Consider the following 15,407-nt stretch of genomic DNA (forward strand, 5'->3'; position numbering starts at 1 on the left):
GCATGAGGCTGTTGAAAATGCAGTAGTGCTAAATGAACTGCCATTCTTCTTCTTCTTCTTCTGGTATTTATTATTAATTATAGTTGGACCATAAAGCACTTGGGAATGTCATCTCCAGGAGTCTGTTTTAATGTTCACTCCTGAACAACTGATTGTTTTCCTCCCTCTATCTAACAGTTTATATCAAGCATCCTTTTCCTTCTGGTGTATCAACCAGTTTGTTTAAAGGAGCTCTTTCTGACACATGGAGTGAGGCTGCTAGCTGTGTTAGTTGTATTTATTAACACACTGCAGATGAGAGAATGGCTTCTTATTGTTGCACAAGCCTCATGGCTAATCTCATTTTCCGTTTTAACACACTGTTCTGGGGACTAGCGTAGATTACTATGTGATGACAGGGTCTAAACCTATGGTTTTAGACAAATCCGAAACTAATGAATTTGAATAACTAAATCCTTCAGATCTTTACTTAATCTAATTATGTAACCGTTCCATTCTAAGAAAAAGAAAATATTTCATAGCATTTCATAATGAAGACAAGTTTTTTTAGGATGTCATGGCTCATGTAATCTGCCTAAATAGAGTTTTGGGCTTTCAGGAAAAAGAAAAGCGTGAATAACTAATTGGAAAATGTAGCTAATATTCCTTATAAAGCCATTGAGTTAACAGATGTGTGAACTGTATATTTCCACAGCTCAGAAGAACTTGTTTTCTAGGTCTCTTCCCACTGATTGTTCTGTTGTTGTCAAGTCTTGTCTTATCACAGGGAACCCTTACAGATTGTGCAGTTTCAAGTCTTGTCTTATCACAGGGAACCCTTACAGATTGTGCAGGTGCAATGCAGTTTCAAGTCTTGTCTTATCACAGGGAACCCTTACAGATTGTGCAGGTGCAATGCAGTTTCAAGTCTTGTCTTATCACAGGGAACCCTTACAGATTGTGCAGGTGCAATGCAGTTTCAAGTCTTGTCTTATCACAGGGAACCCTTACAGATTGTGCAGGTGCAATGCAGTTTCAAGTCTTGTCTTATCACAGGGAACCCTTACAGATTGTGCAGGTGCAATGCAGTTTCAAGTCTTGTCTTATCACAGGGAACCCTTACAGATTGTGCAGGTGCAATGCAGTTTCATGTCTTGTCTTATCACAAGGAACCCTTACAGATTGTGCAGGTGCAATGCAGTTTCATGTCTTGTCTTATCACAGGGAACCCTTACAGATTGTGCAGGTGCAATGCAGTTTCAAGTCTTGTCTTATCACAGGGAACCCTTACAGATTGTGCAGGTGCAATGCAGTTCTGAGCTGTATGCTCCCTCACCCAGGGGTCCTGCTGTGTGCTTAGCAACTGGGTTAGCAGCAAGTGCCAGCGTGACAGACAACAGGGCTCATTGAGACACAAAAGATTACCTGGAAAAATGTATTAAAATACCAAGTATGTGTGTGTGTACAGTAAATCGGTGGGTCACAGAGCTGTCAAACTGCTTAAATCAGCTTTCAATATTTCATCAGCTTCCTATTTGGGTGGTTTGTATTTACAACTCTGTTTCATGAGGACGTATTACTTATTTCCAAATAATACACATACACAAATACACACACACACACACACACACACACACACATATATATATATATATATATATACATACATACACACACCCAATTTTACCCAATACGTTGTTGTTCTCCCTGATCAGAATGCCCAGTTATGTTTCCTCACTGCAGTGGATCTCAGCAGAACTGAAGGTCAGAGGGTGTCCTGCAGTCTAATCCCAAGCTTATTGCCTCTTTACTTTTTAGGACTTCCAACAGCCTTGCATTCATTCAAATCCAACAACTTAATCACTGGGATGAATTGCACTGTTCCAAATTATCATTTATATTTGAGCATCAAAAGAAACTTATCACTTATTGTGATGAGTCAAAGGGGTTTCAGTCTGTAATTCAGCCTCCCGACAGTAGAAGGCATCAAACCAACTCGGGACTTCCCTTACCAAGGTCTCGTGACCATGACGAAAGCCATCTTTATGAGGGGCGTCACCTTGGTGAGGGGCGGAAGTGCGAGTATGTAAATCCCGGCCACTGGAGTCAAGTGAGTGGTAAGGACACTTGTCAGTTTGGGATTGGTGTTCCACTGACTACAGGGGCGGGGCTTTGCATACTAAAGGCAACGTGCTACTGTGTTAGTGGTTGGTCCTGGAAAGCATAGGCGGGGTGAATAGGCCTGGCGGAGACACTAAGCGTTGGCTTGTTTTGTTTTTATTTTTGTTGGCACGGTGTTGGAATACACATTAACGTTTTCTTTTCTGATTTATCCTTTTTATGTCCGGGGATATCGTGAAGAGGACTAAGGAGTATCCGAACCCTTCTTTTTATTATTATTCCAGCACCCCCTCCCTCACGCCATTCTTTTTTTGTTTTCTTTTATCGTGTAACAAATAATATTAATAAAACACATTTTATTTGGTTGCACGTAAATTACTTTCTGGACATTCCATTATTACTCACACGCCTCACACTTACATTTGAGCATCAGAAGAAATTTATCACTATATTTGAGCATCGAAAGAAACTTATCACTTATATTTGAGCATCAGAAGAAACATATCACTTATATTTGAGCATCAAAAGAAACGTACCACTTATATTTGGATAAAATTCATTATTTGTGATTGAAAAATGACAAACTCTGTTTCAGAGCAGGTGCAGTGACTTTTTATTGTGCTGATTAACAATTGACATCACGAAGATGCTGCAAAATGATCTGTCGATCTTGGGCAGGTGTTGTGACTCTTGGTCTCCCATTTTGTGGCCTGTCATTGACAGACTGTCTGGTTATACCGTCTCGCCAGGTTTGAAATTGCTGGCTGTGAGCACCCAAGACAGCGAGCCACAGTACGCTGCCCTAGTCCAGTCTCCAACATGCTGATCGCACGAAGGCGCTGCTCTCTTGACAGACGTGACATATTGGTTTTTTTCTGTGATTTTCTTTATTGCTTTTATTCAAGCTTGCAGTTCAACAGCTAAAATCACTCCCTATCCAGCGTCCAATCAACTGTCTCACTAATTAGGTGATTAAGTGCATATGCTTCAGTCACAGTCACTTAAGCGTGTCATGGTCAAGGATGAATGACTGAGTGATTAAAAAGAAACAAAAAACATTTTGTCAGTGTCCATCATTTATATACCTTATTTTTTTTTCCGAAAATAAATGTGTTATAATAGTGATAAGTTTCTTTTGATGCTCTGTATAAAATACGGAAGTTAGTCACTATCCACGTATGATTGTATGTACAATCCATTCATTGATGGGTTCTTAATTCAAGTTGAAGTTTATATCATTTTAAATTAACTAATGTAGTTGTTTTCTTTTTCTTTTATTGATTCGAAATGTAATTTTAACCATTTAGGTCAGATGAATTGTCCACAGTGTTCTCGAGGAATGGGGGCAGCACGAACAGTAAAAAAGCACACAACTCTGGATACCACAGAATGAAATCCATGTAATTCAACGTCTTCACATTACAACGTACACACTGTTCAGTTTGTGACAAATATTTCTAAGAATTTCAATACATATTTACTGTATAATACATTTTACCAAGAGGCACTTCCAGTAATTCTGGCAAAAAAAATTAGCTACAGTATAGTGTCTAACTTACAAAAACAGTAAAAATAAATAAGGTTTTTTCTAAAATATTTTTTTTTTTGTATCTGTACAGAATATATTTTGTACAAAATGGAACATTTACCAGCAAAAAAATATAACCATAATCTTTCACTTAACAAATACTTCTGAATGTATATATATATATATATATATATATATATATATATATATATATATATATATATATATATATATATATATATAATATAATATATATATATATATAAGTATTGCTACATGTGTTAAGTGCAAGATACTAGTGAGAGTTATTCAGTCTGTAAATAATTTTTCAGTCTGTGAAGTATTAAAAATACAAGGCTGTGTTTTTTTTTTTTTTTTTTGTCAACCATCTCTGATTGTTTAAAGGTTGTTTGGTTATCCTTGTTATGAAAAGTTTCTATTAATGTTAATGGTATTGAAAAGACATTAAGACAAAGCCAAAACAATGGAAGGTGGCAATCTCTACAGTATATATCTCCTCACTTTGGTGAAGTCTTGATGCAAATACACATTACATATGCATATTTGTGCAGTTAAAATTACACACACACACACACACACACACACACACACTCACACACATATATACATAGAACTTGATTTAATACCTTATTCATTTTTTAAATCATGTTGAATTCATATGAATAATACATTCAACACAATATCGTATTAGCGTCCCTGTGGGTGTGTGTGTGTGTGGGGTGTATTGGTGTGTATGTGTATATATATATATATATATATATATATATATATATATATATACACACAGTATGTATATGTGTGTGTGAAAAATGCTGTTTCGTCTACTCTAGAAAGCAAGTTTAAGTAGTGCATCTTCATGTCAAATTTCATAGAATGTGTGTGGAGCAGGAGATGAAGGAAACGGTTTGAAAATCACGAATCATTTTTAAAAAATGTAAAACCATCTCGTGAACAACAGATTCACATCTTAAGCACAGATTTCACTTGAGTCCTGTGGGACATTAAGCCTGTGATGATACAGGGTATGCAATCCTGTCAAACCCTGTTAAGATCACATCAGATACTGGGTAATATCACAGTTTGACAATAGTCATTATTGTAATGTACAGATTTTACAATGATCAGTGCATATGGTCAGCACTGTGATTCTTGTTTTTGTTTCCAATGCTGCAGAGAATGTCAGTGCGGATATTTGAAATCAATGTATCATCTTTTCACTTGAAACATAAGAGCATAATAACATTTATGAACAAAGCAGTCATTTGTTAATTAAATCAATGTTTTTGTTGGCTCTCTGTTAGTGAATTTGCTTTGCATTCAGATATAAATCTACAAGCAGAAACAAGTCTTAGTTTGTGTACACAACCTCATGAATTGTGTGCATAACTGAACGACTGTCCTACACAAATATGCACATACTGTATGCATACTACTAAAGTACAATAGCTTCAGGTAACCTAGCAGATAGGCTTGATTTTTAACATTCAGCAATGAGTTACACTAGACATGAGGAAGGGTCAACACGTAAGCTATGACTGCGGCTTCCTCTTATATACAGTGCATTCATAACTTCATAGCTGACATCAAAGACAGAAAAGTCTTTTAAGTTCTGAATCACCCCCCCCCCCCCCCTTACAGCAAACTCTGATGTGATCTTAACAGGAACAGCCTCATTACAGCAAACTCTGATGTGAGCTTAACAGGAACAGCCTCATTACAGCAAACTCTGATGTGATCTTAACAGGAACAGCCTAATTACAGCAAACTCTGATGTGATCTTAACAGGAACAGCCTCATTACAGCAAACTCTGATGTGATCTTAACAGGAACAGCCTCATTACAGCAAACTCTGATGTGATCTTAACAGGAACATCCTCATTACAGCAAACTCTGATGTGATCTTAACAGGAACAGCCTCATTACAGCAAACTCTGATGTGATCTTAACAGGAACATCCTCATTACAGTAAACTCTGATGTGATCTTAACAGGAACAGCCTCATTACAGCAAACTCTGATGTGATCTTAACAGGAACAGCCTCATTACAGCAAACTCTGATGTGATCTTAACAGGAACAGCCTCATTACAGCAAACTCTGATGTGATCTTAACAGGAACAGCCTCATTACAGCAAACTCTGATGTGATCTTAACAGGAACAGCCTCATTACAGCAAACTCTGATGTGATCTTAACAGGAACAGCCTCATTCCCAGCAGCTCCTCTGGCAGCACAGTGTCTGCGTAATGTTATTCTCTGCACAGCGGCTCTGCACAGTTTATGCCACCATGTCTTCACTTTTTTTTGGAGTTACTGAGGTTCATTTAATGATCTAAACTATGGCAGATATTTTTAACTCTGTAATAATTGCAGCTGATTTATTGACCCTTCCAATAAAGATACCGTGGATCAGTACAGGTGACGGTGCACTGGAGGTCCGTGATAGTGCGATGGTATAAAGATCTGCCACTGTCTGATGATTAAAATAAACCCCATTGTATCAACAGAGGAGCCACAGCAGGTGAGGGCTGTGTGGATCGTCCCCTCCCATTCCTCCTGAGCTGCTTGATGCACAGTTCTCTGGTAAAGGAAAGGCTGGGTTCCCAGTATCTCTATGGGAGCTGTCATGACTTTGCTGTGAAATGAGGCAAGTTCCCATTCTTTGCAATAGACTCGGGCACTGTCCCAAGCAGAACTTAGAGTTATGGAGATCATACGCTACTTTTTTCATTTGCCATCAGTCCGTTTGTAATAAAATCCCAGTTAATTTAACCCACTTGCTGTGGGCTAAGTCCAATAAATATTTTATAATCATTTTACTGTTACACTGATGGCTCTCAAAAACTTACACCGTGCATTATCCAGAGTACCAGATGATCTATATGAAGCCAACGGATTCATATAGAACGGACAGGTGGTTTAACTACAACAACCAGAAATAACATGGAGCACATTGCCTCATCAAATGTTTAATATGCTTGGATTTCAATTCAACTGCTTCTACAGCAAATCCTATTGATTCCACAGTGAGATGTGTTATTTTATACAGTCTGGTGGGGTATCAGTGAATAATAATACAAAGTGAAGGATTTTAAATGATTTGCCTGACTGCCATTTCAAAATACACATGGACACTGAATAACTCTGTTCATCTGGGTGACCCTTTTACATTGCAGCCCAGTCTCCATAGTGCTCTATCTGTCACCTGCGGAGTTTTAGTCAGAGAGTTTTCGTCCAATGTTACCCCTCAGCCTTTCACAAACACAACACCTTGCCCAGAGAAAACATTACATCACCCATATCAGCTAAAACACTGAAGTTGAAAGCTGTATTCAAATACAAACCCGTAAATATCCAATTGCAATTCATAGCAATTGTAATTTATAACAAAACCAAAAATAAAAAATACAAATAAAAAATTCTTTACTAATTTCCAAGGTATCTGGAACATTTTGGCACGTTTATCTTATTTTTTCCCCCCTTGTTTAAAAGCCTTTTTAACAGTCCCTTTAAAATGAAATACAAAGCTGTCCTCGTGTCCCTTCGTTTGTAAAACCTGAGTTTACAGCTGAAATACTGGACAACAAACGTGTGTTTGTTTTGTTTCAAAGAAAAAAAAAATCTTGTTTCATTTTATTTTTAAATCCCATACTTTTTTTTAAAGAACGTTACCAATATGGTAACTCCTTTAACCTGTGCTCCTGTCTCAAATCTCTGAAGAGCTAATTAGAAGTAAAACGAGTCCCTTTTATTAGGCTTCAAATCCTCCCTCCTTTCCCAGGTTTGTATAGTTGTTACTCACACACCACAGAGGGGGAGGTACACAGAAATACCCCACTGCGTACCATTGAAGTACCGCTGTGTGCTGCATTAATGAATGGAGTTACATCTTAACGGTAGCACAGTGAGAACACCTCTGCGGCACTGGGCACTGCATTTCTTCCCTTTAGCGGTTAGGTGGTCCCTGAATCTGCAGTGAGGTGAATTATCACAGTATTTTAATTTTACCGATGTACCCTACATCTGAGCTTGAGCAACAGAACAAGCAATGCAAACTCCTGTCCCCTTGCAATGCACAGCTGTGTTGGTGTTGAGAAATGTGTTTGAATCAGGGTTGCTTTCTAGTTACTAGATTGCTGCACTATAATAAGAATGCCCGCTGTAGAACTATGCTACAGTCATTCTGTCATATGGGTGCAGCCCAGTTCAATGCTGTCTTCTCTATGGTTTACAAGCTTGCTAGTTCAGATGCTACCAACTGCTGTTCTCCTGATGCCTGTGACTGTGTCGAGTCCTGTGTGTGTCCTAAAGCATGAACACCAAAGTCTCCCAAAACATCTTTTCTAATGGAAACTCTGTGCCTCAGTTTGTAGCTTTGGTAGAACGACTCAGTAAAAAGCCCTGTCTTCAGAACTCTTGGAATCACTATATATACAGATTAATGGTGCACAGCTGTAACCTGTTTGGTCTTGTATCTTGAAGAGTCAATATTCAAGGAATTGGGTCACATTAAAATCTAGCCTCTAGCTCAGTGAGTGCTCATTGAGGGCTGGGGATATGTAGCCCAGATTTGAAATCATTTAAAAGCTGGAACCCTGTTAACAAAGTGCCAGAATTACTAGAACTAAAGAATTTCTGGAGACCTGGTTATCCATACTTTCCTGACAAATGTTTTTTTTTTTTTTATATATATATAGTAAAGGTCCTGAACTTTATCTTGTTATTTATGAACATGGCTGATATTGAAAAAATAATAATAATACAAAATGAAATATTTAGAGGAAAAAAAACAACAAAAAACAACAACTTTGCTTTTATAGTCTACCGAAGCTAAAGAAACTGAATAAAACAAATCTTCCTCATATATTTACAACACAATGCTGTCATTGGTATCAGCAATAACTCCTAGCATGGAAACAAGAACACATGAAGATGCCTACAGTGCTTGTTTGTGTGCACTAAACGAAATCCACAAAGCATATTGGCAGGGCACATCAGAAGTCTGATAAAATCTTTTTAAAACATTTTTTTTCACTCCAATTCATACGATGGAATGAAAGCTACAAAAATCTGTACCTAGAGACTCTCCAGCGAATTCTACACAAAGTGCTTTTTAAGCACTGTGTTACATTGTTTGTCAACCTCCACTATGTGTGTGTTTTATAAAAAAATGGACACTGAAGTACACTATATACACACCAGTCTTCAACATCCTTCTCGTGTTTCTCTCTTTTTTTGGAAAGTCCTTTGCGTGACTGGTGTGGAAGCTTCCTCAAACGGAAGTTTAAGTCCACGTTCTGTACCTGACCTTATTTATTACTTTCCAATTTTTACCAAAAAAAATGTATAAAAGTAACCCCCCCATTCCCCATTTCTTTAGGCACATTATCCTGAAACATCTACAGTGTTGTGTCTAAGTGATGTGCTGGTAAAATAACAGGAGTCCGCGCACAGCCAGTCTCTGCAGGTAATCCCTGTTCCCTTGTCAGTGTGTGCACGGCTCTTGAGCCTCAGTTGTGCCACTCCCTCTGGATCCTTCTCCCTCCCCTCCCCTCTCCTCCTTGGCCCCCTCTTCCTCCTCCTCTGTGATTGCCAAGATGGCTTCTCTCGTCGGCTCTTCTGCACTGTGCTTCTCCTGCTCCTCCTCCTCTGCCCTCTGCTCTTCCTCAATCACCTTCTTCCACATCTCGTGGTTCTCCAGCAGGTGCTGGGTGATCTGGCAATAGATTTTCCTCCTTTTCTTGCAACCCTCTTTCCCTGCGGAGAGACGAAGGACGTTAGGAATCACAGTTTAGGCCTAGGAGATATAAACGTCTGAATGTTCAACTAAAGAGTCAAGCAATCAGTACTATGTACCCTTATGAAAAGTTTCCCATAGTAAAATCATAGTGTAATAAAGCATAGTGAAAGCATAAGTGGTAAGCATTGCAAAGCCCAGAGAGGTATGGCAAAGCATATTAAAAAAGCATAGTACAACATGGGAAAAACTGCAAATATATCGTGCAGATTTACTGGGGTAAACTTTTCTAAGGAGAACCCATTGCATGACAATAAGAACAGAGTAAAGGCCTTACGTGATGCCTCTGAGCTGTCGGAGGTGTCTTCCTCTGTCATGTCTTCATCCTCCTCGTTGTCGTCACTGTCCCCCGCCCCCACCTCCTCCTCCTCCTCCTCGCCCGGGGCTCCCTCCACCCAGTGCCCAGGCATGAGGCCCGCCGAGTTGTAGGAGCTGCAGAGCGGCCCCACGATGTGGGTGATGAAGGACTCCTGCAGCTTGGCCAGCTGCGGGGCTGAGCGGTCCATGAAGGGGCTGGTGGGAAGGCCCAGGCTCGACTCCTCATCCCCCTGCAATGAGCAAAAGAACAGTTACGAACGAGAAGAGGCCATTCCACCCAGCAGTGATGGTGCGCCTCCCAGCGGTTGATCTCAAGAAGTTGTCAATTTGGGTCTTACAGTATTCCAACGATTCAACAAATGTCTACAGCTATGGCCAAAAGTTTTTCATCACCCTAGATTCTTAGGATTGAGAAATAACGATAAAAAAAACTAATTTTGCTTCATAAAGTCGAATGAAACCTGCTGAATAATGTTACTTAACATATTGAATTATATACACTTAATGAAAAACTGACAAAAATGGAAAAATGTGACATTTCAAAATCTAACATGAAATACTGTACTACTATTATGGCTTCTGGTAGACTATTGCAATATCATTTTGTAGTTTCTTTGTAGATTTTTAACATTTTTCTATCATTATTTCTCAATCCTAAAAATCTAGTGTGATGCAAAACTTTTGGCCATAGCTGTAGGAAGCCCATTCCATGGACTCTCTGACTTCATCGCCACTTCATGTCAAACCATGCCCTCTGGTCCTGGATTCTGTGCTGTGCTGAAAGTATTGGCTGGGGTTAATGTTGTCAAGTCCTTTTAAGATTTTTGAAGACCTAACTCTTTTTTGTCCCAGGCTAATCTTCATAGCTCAAGTCAAGTAGACAAACGTTTCGGCTGGTGTCTTTTTCAGTGTAGCCGTGTTCAATGCGCTGAAGAAACTTATTTTTTATAATATAATAGAGATTGTGTATCGTAAATTGTATTTGCATGTGAGAAATGAGAAGTAGGGTTCATTCCTATAAATACTCTAGCGTCCTACCATTAGCTCAGCACACTCTAACTCTCCTCAATTACACTCTTTAATTTGTTTTGCTGGAACTAGCTTAGAATATTTATTTTCTCAACAGATTCTTTAGAAAACCTCTGTCAGTTACATCAAACAAAAGCTATTTTGCAATCCATAGATATACTATACAATATACTTAATTGCACAGACACATACGTCATCATTTTGTAAAGCCAGTGAAAGCATTTGCAAATCCTTGTTACAAACTGTTGTTCAAGCGCACTCTTAAATGCAGAACTTCACTTTAAAAGAGCACTAGCAGCACAAACAAACAAAAAACTCAAGCATACTCTTAGACCAGTAGAGGATGCTTCCCCTATTGGACAGGCTTAGTTCTATTTTGTTGTTGTTGGGTTTTTTTTGTCTTTCCCTGGAGATAACTGCGTAGAAAGCACTTCCCTTGCCCTGTGAATTATCACTGGGCTTCAGTGTTATCAATAGGCTTTTCCATTCAGCCTTTGCCACAGAGGGGCACATTCATAAAACACCACTGGTGGCTGCCTTTACCGTGACAAGAGCTCAGCATGGAAACAATCTGAGATGTGTGTCTGCCTGCCAGGATCGTAAACACACTGACCTGTTCATAAAACTCATTCACGATCCCCTCGGTCCACTGCAGATGGAGGTCTTTGCACTTCGCAGGGCCGTTGATGTCGGCCAGTTTAATACACATTTGGCACACGAGCAAGCGGTCATTTTCATTGGACCAGTCGATGCCAGGCCCAATGTCTTCATTTACCTGGAGAGAGGATTTAAACAGTACATCAGACACACTGATCCTTGTCCAAATATCATGCATCTGTATCTTACATATGTTTTTATGAACGTAATATCACCCTGAATGATTGGTCGCTTACTTGTTTACATGTCTAAGAGGGGTAAAAACCTGTCCCCAGGCTCACATTTTATGTTTTATGTTTTACTCCAGTCTTTCATGAATTCCTATTTTTTATGTTTGTTTCTCCATTTTGAACATAACTGTTGAATTTGTGTCTTTCAAAAAAATATTAGTTAATTAAGGACTGGAGTAAATGCTTTGAAAATACGGCCCAATGTCATTATTTCACAGATTTCCTTTTTTAGGCTAGCTGTCATGTTTAAAATAAAATAAAATGTCCTAAAGCTGTGATTATGATCACTTTATCGATATTCTGCTAAATAAGAGTGCTTTTCAGTAGTTACGTGCAAGCACTAACCTCATGAAAGCAGAGTGTTTTTCAGTAGTTATGTGCAAGCACTAATCTCATGAAAGCAGAGTGTTTTTCAGTAGTTATGTGCAAGCACTAATCTCATGAAAGCAGAGTGTTTTTCAGTAGTTATGTGCAAGCACTAATCTCATGAAAGCAGAGTGTTTTTCAGTAGTTATGTGCAAGCACTAATCTCATGAAAGCAGAGTGTTTTTCAGTATTATGTGCAAGCACTAATCTCATGAAAGCAGAGTGTTTTTCAGTATTATGTGCAAGCACTAATCTCATGAAAGCAGAGTGTTTTTCAGTATTATGTGCAAGCACTAATCTCATGAAAGCAGAGTGTTTTTCAGTAGTTATGTGCAAGCACTAATCTCATGAAAGCAGTGTGTTTTTCAGTATTATGTGCAAGCATTAACCTCATGAAAGCAGAGTGTTTTTCAGTATTATGTGCAAGCACTAATCTCATGAAAGCAGAGTGTTTTTCAGTAGTTACATGCAAGCACTAACCTCATGAAAGCAGAGTGTTTTTCAGTATTATGTGCAAGCACTAATCTCATGAAAGCAGAGTGTTTTTCAGTAGTTACATGCAAGCACTAACCTCATGAAAGCAGAGTGTTTTTCAGTATTATGTGCAAGCACTAATCTCATGAAAGCAGAGTGTTTTTCAGTATTATGTGCAAGCACTAACCTCATGAAAGCAGAGTGTTTTTCAGTAGTTATGTGCAAGCACTAATCTCATGAAAGCAGAGTGTTTTTCAGTATTATGTGCAAGCACTAACCTCATGAAAGCAGAGTGTTTTTCAGTATTATGTGCAAGCACTAATCTCATGAAAGCAGAGTGTTTTTCAGTATTATGTGCAAGCACTAACCTCATGAAAGCAGAGTGTTTTTCAGTATTATGTGCAAGCACTAATCTCATGAAAGCAGAGTGTTTTTCAGTAGTTACATGCAAGCACTAACCTCATGAAAGCAGAGTGTTTTTCAGTATTATGTGCAAGCACTAATCTCATGAAAGCAGAGTGTTTTTCAGTATTATGTGCAAGCACTAATCTCATGAAAGCAGAGTGTTTTTCAGTATTATGTGCAAGCACTAATCTCATGAAAGCAGAGTGTTTTTCAGTATTATGTGCAAGCACTAATCTCATGAAAGCAGAGTGTTTTTCAGTAGTTACGTGCAAGCACTAATCTCATGAAAGCAGAGTGTTTTTCAGTATTATGTGCAAGCACTAATCTCATGAAAGCAGAGTGTTTTTCAGTATTATGTGCAAGCACTAACCTCATGAAAGCAGAGTGTTTTTCAGTATTATGTGCAAGCACTAACCTCATGAAAGCAGAGTGTTTTTCAGTAGTTATGTGCACAAGCACTAATCTCATGAAAGCAGAGTGTTTTTCAGTAGTTATGTGCAAGCACTAATCTCATGAAAGCAGAGTGTTTTTCAGTAGTTATGTGCACAAGCACTAATCTCATGAAAGCAGAGTGTTTTTCAGTATTATGTGCAAGCACTAATCTCATGAAAGCAGAGTGTTTTTCAGTAGTTACATGCAAGCACTAACCTCATGAAAGCAGAGTGTTTTTCAGTATTATGTGCAAGCACTAATCTCATGAAAGCAGAGTGTTTTTCAGTATTATGTGCAAGCACTAATCTCATGAAAGCAGAGTGTTTTTCAGTATTATGTGCAAGCACTAATCTCATGAAAGCAGAGTGTTTTTCAGTATTATGTGCAAGCACTAATCTCATGAAAGCAGAGTGTTTTTCAGTAGTTACGTGCAAGCACTAATCTCATGAAAGCAGAGTGTTTTTCAGTATTATGTGCAAGCACTAATCTCATGAAAGCAGAGTGTTTTTCAGTATTATGTGCAAGCACTAACCTCATGAAAGCAGAGTGTTTTTCAGTATTATGTGCAAGCACTAACCTCATGAAAGCAGAGTGTTTTTCAGTAGTTATGTGCACAAGCACTAATCTCATGAAAGCAGAGTGTTTTTCAGTATTATGTGCAAGCACTAATCTCATGAAAGCAGAGTGTTTTTCAGTATTATGTGCAAGCACTAACCTCATGAAAGCAGAGTGTTTTTCAGTATTATGTGCAAGCACTAACCTCATGAAAGCAGAGTGTTTTTCAGTAGTTATGTGCACAAGCACTAATCTCATGAAAGCAGAGTGTTTTTCAGTAGTTATGTGCAAGCACTAATCTCATGAAAGCAGAGTGTTTTTCAGTAGTTATGTGCACAAGCACTAATCTCATGAAAGCAGAGTGTTTTTCAGTATTATGTGCAAGCACTAACCTCATGAAAGCAGAGTGTTTTTCAGTATTATGTGCAAGCACTAACCTCATGAAAGCAGAGTGTTTTTCAGTATTATGTGCAAGCACTAATCTCATGAAAGCAGAGTGTTTTTCAGTAGTTATGTGCAAGCACTAATCTCATGAAAGCAGAGTGTTTTTCAGTATTATGTGCAAGCACTAATCTCATGAAAGCAGAGTGTTTTTCAGTATTATGTGCAAGCACTAACCTCATGAAAGCAGAGTGTTTTTCAGTATTATGTGCAAGCACTAATCTCATGAAAGCAGAGTGTTTTTTCAGTATTATGTGCAAGCACTAACCTCATGAAAGCAGAGTGTTTTTCAGTAGTTACATGCAAGCACTAACCTCATGAAAGCAGAGTGTTTTTCAGTATTATGTGCAAGCACTAATCTCATGAAAGCAGAGTGTTTTTTCAGTATTATGTGCAAGCACTAACCTCATGAAAGCAGAGTGTTTTTCAGTAGTTACATGCAAGCACTAACCTCATGAAAGCAGAGTGTTTTTCAGTATTATGTGCAAGCACTAATCTCATGAAAGCAGAGTGTTTTTCAGTATTATGTGCAAGCACTAATCTCATGAAAGCAGAGTGTTTTTCAGTATTATGTGCAAGCACTAATCTCATGAAAGCAGAGTGTTTTTCAGTAGTTACGTGCAAGCACTAATCTCATGAAAGCAGAGTGTTTTTTCAGTATTATGTGCAAGCACTAACCTCATGAAAGCAGAGTGTTTTTCAGTATTATGTGCAAGCACTAATCTCATGAAAGCAGAGTGTTTTTCAGTAGTTATGTGCAAGCACTAATCTCATGAAAGCAGAGTGTTTTTCAGTAGTTATGTGCACAAGCACTAATCTCATGAAAGCAGAGTGTTTTTCAGTAGTTATGTGCAAGCACTAATCTCATGAAAGCAGAGTGTTTTTCAGTATTATGTGCAAGCACTAACCTCATGAAAGCAGAGTGTTTTTCAGTATTATGTGCAAGCACTAATCTCATGAAAGCAGAGTGTTTTTTCAGTATTATGTGCAAGCACTAACCTCATGAAAGCAGAGTGTTTTTCAGTAGTTACATGCAAGCACTAACCTCATGAAAGCA

At 38.4% G+C, this 15,407-nt stretch overlaps 1 protein-coding gene across 2 annotated transcripts in view; it reads right to left on the bottom strand.

Annotated features, from left to right (window-relative positions):
- Positions 1-7,052: 7,052 nt before the first annotated feature.
- LOC117420001 (cGMP-inhibited 3',5'-cyclic phosphodiesterase 3A-like) overlaps positions 7,053-15,407 on the bottom strand; it is a 127,323-nt gene continuing 118,968 nt past the window's right edge. For both annotated transcript variants that reach the window (XM_034033486.3, XM_034033487.3), the window contains exons 13-15: positions 11,404-11,565; positions 9,721-9,991; positions 7,053-9,403 (exon numbers count right to left, since the gene is read on the bottom strand). In XM_034033486.3, the coding sequence (XP_033889377.3) occupies positions 9,132-9,403; positions 9,721-9,991; positions 11,404-11,565 (705 nt within the window). In that variant the 3' untranslated portion in view covers positions 7,053-9,131. The remainder of the gene's footprint in view (positions 9,404-9,720; positions 9,992-11,403; positions 11,566-15,407) is intronic.

This window comes from Acipenser ruthenus, chromosome 14 (genome assembly GCF_902713425.1).
Source record: "Acipenser ruthenus chromosome 14, fAciRut3.2 maternal haplotype, whole genome shotgun sequence".
NCBI classification, from domain to species: Eukaryota; Metazoa; Chordata; class Actinopteri; order Acipenseriformes; family Acipenseridae; genus Acipenser; species Acipenser ruthenus.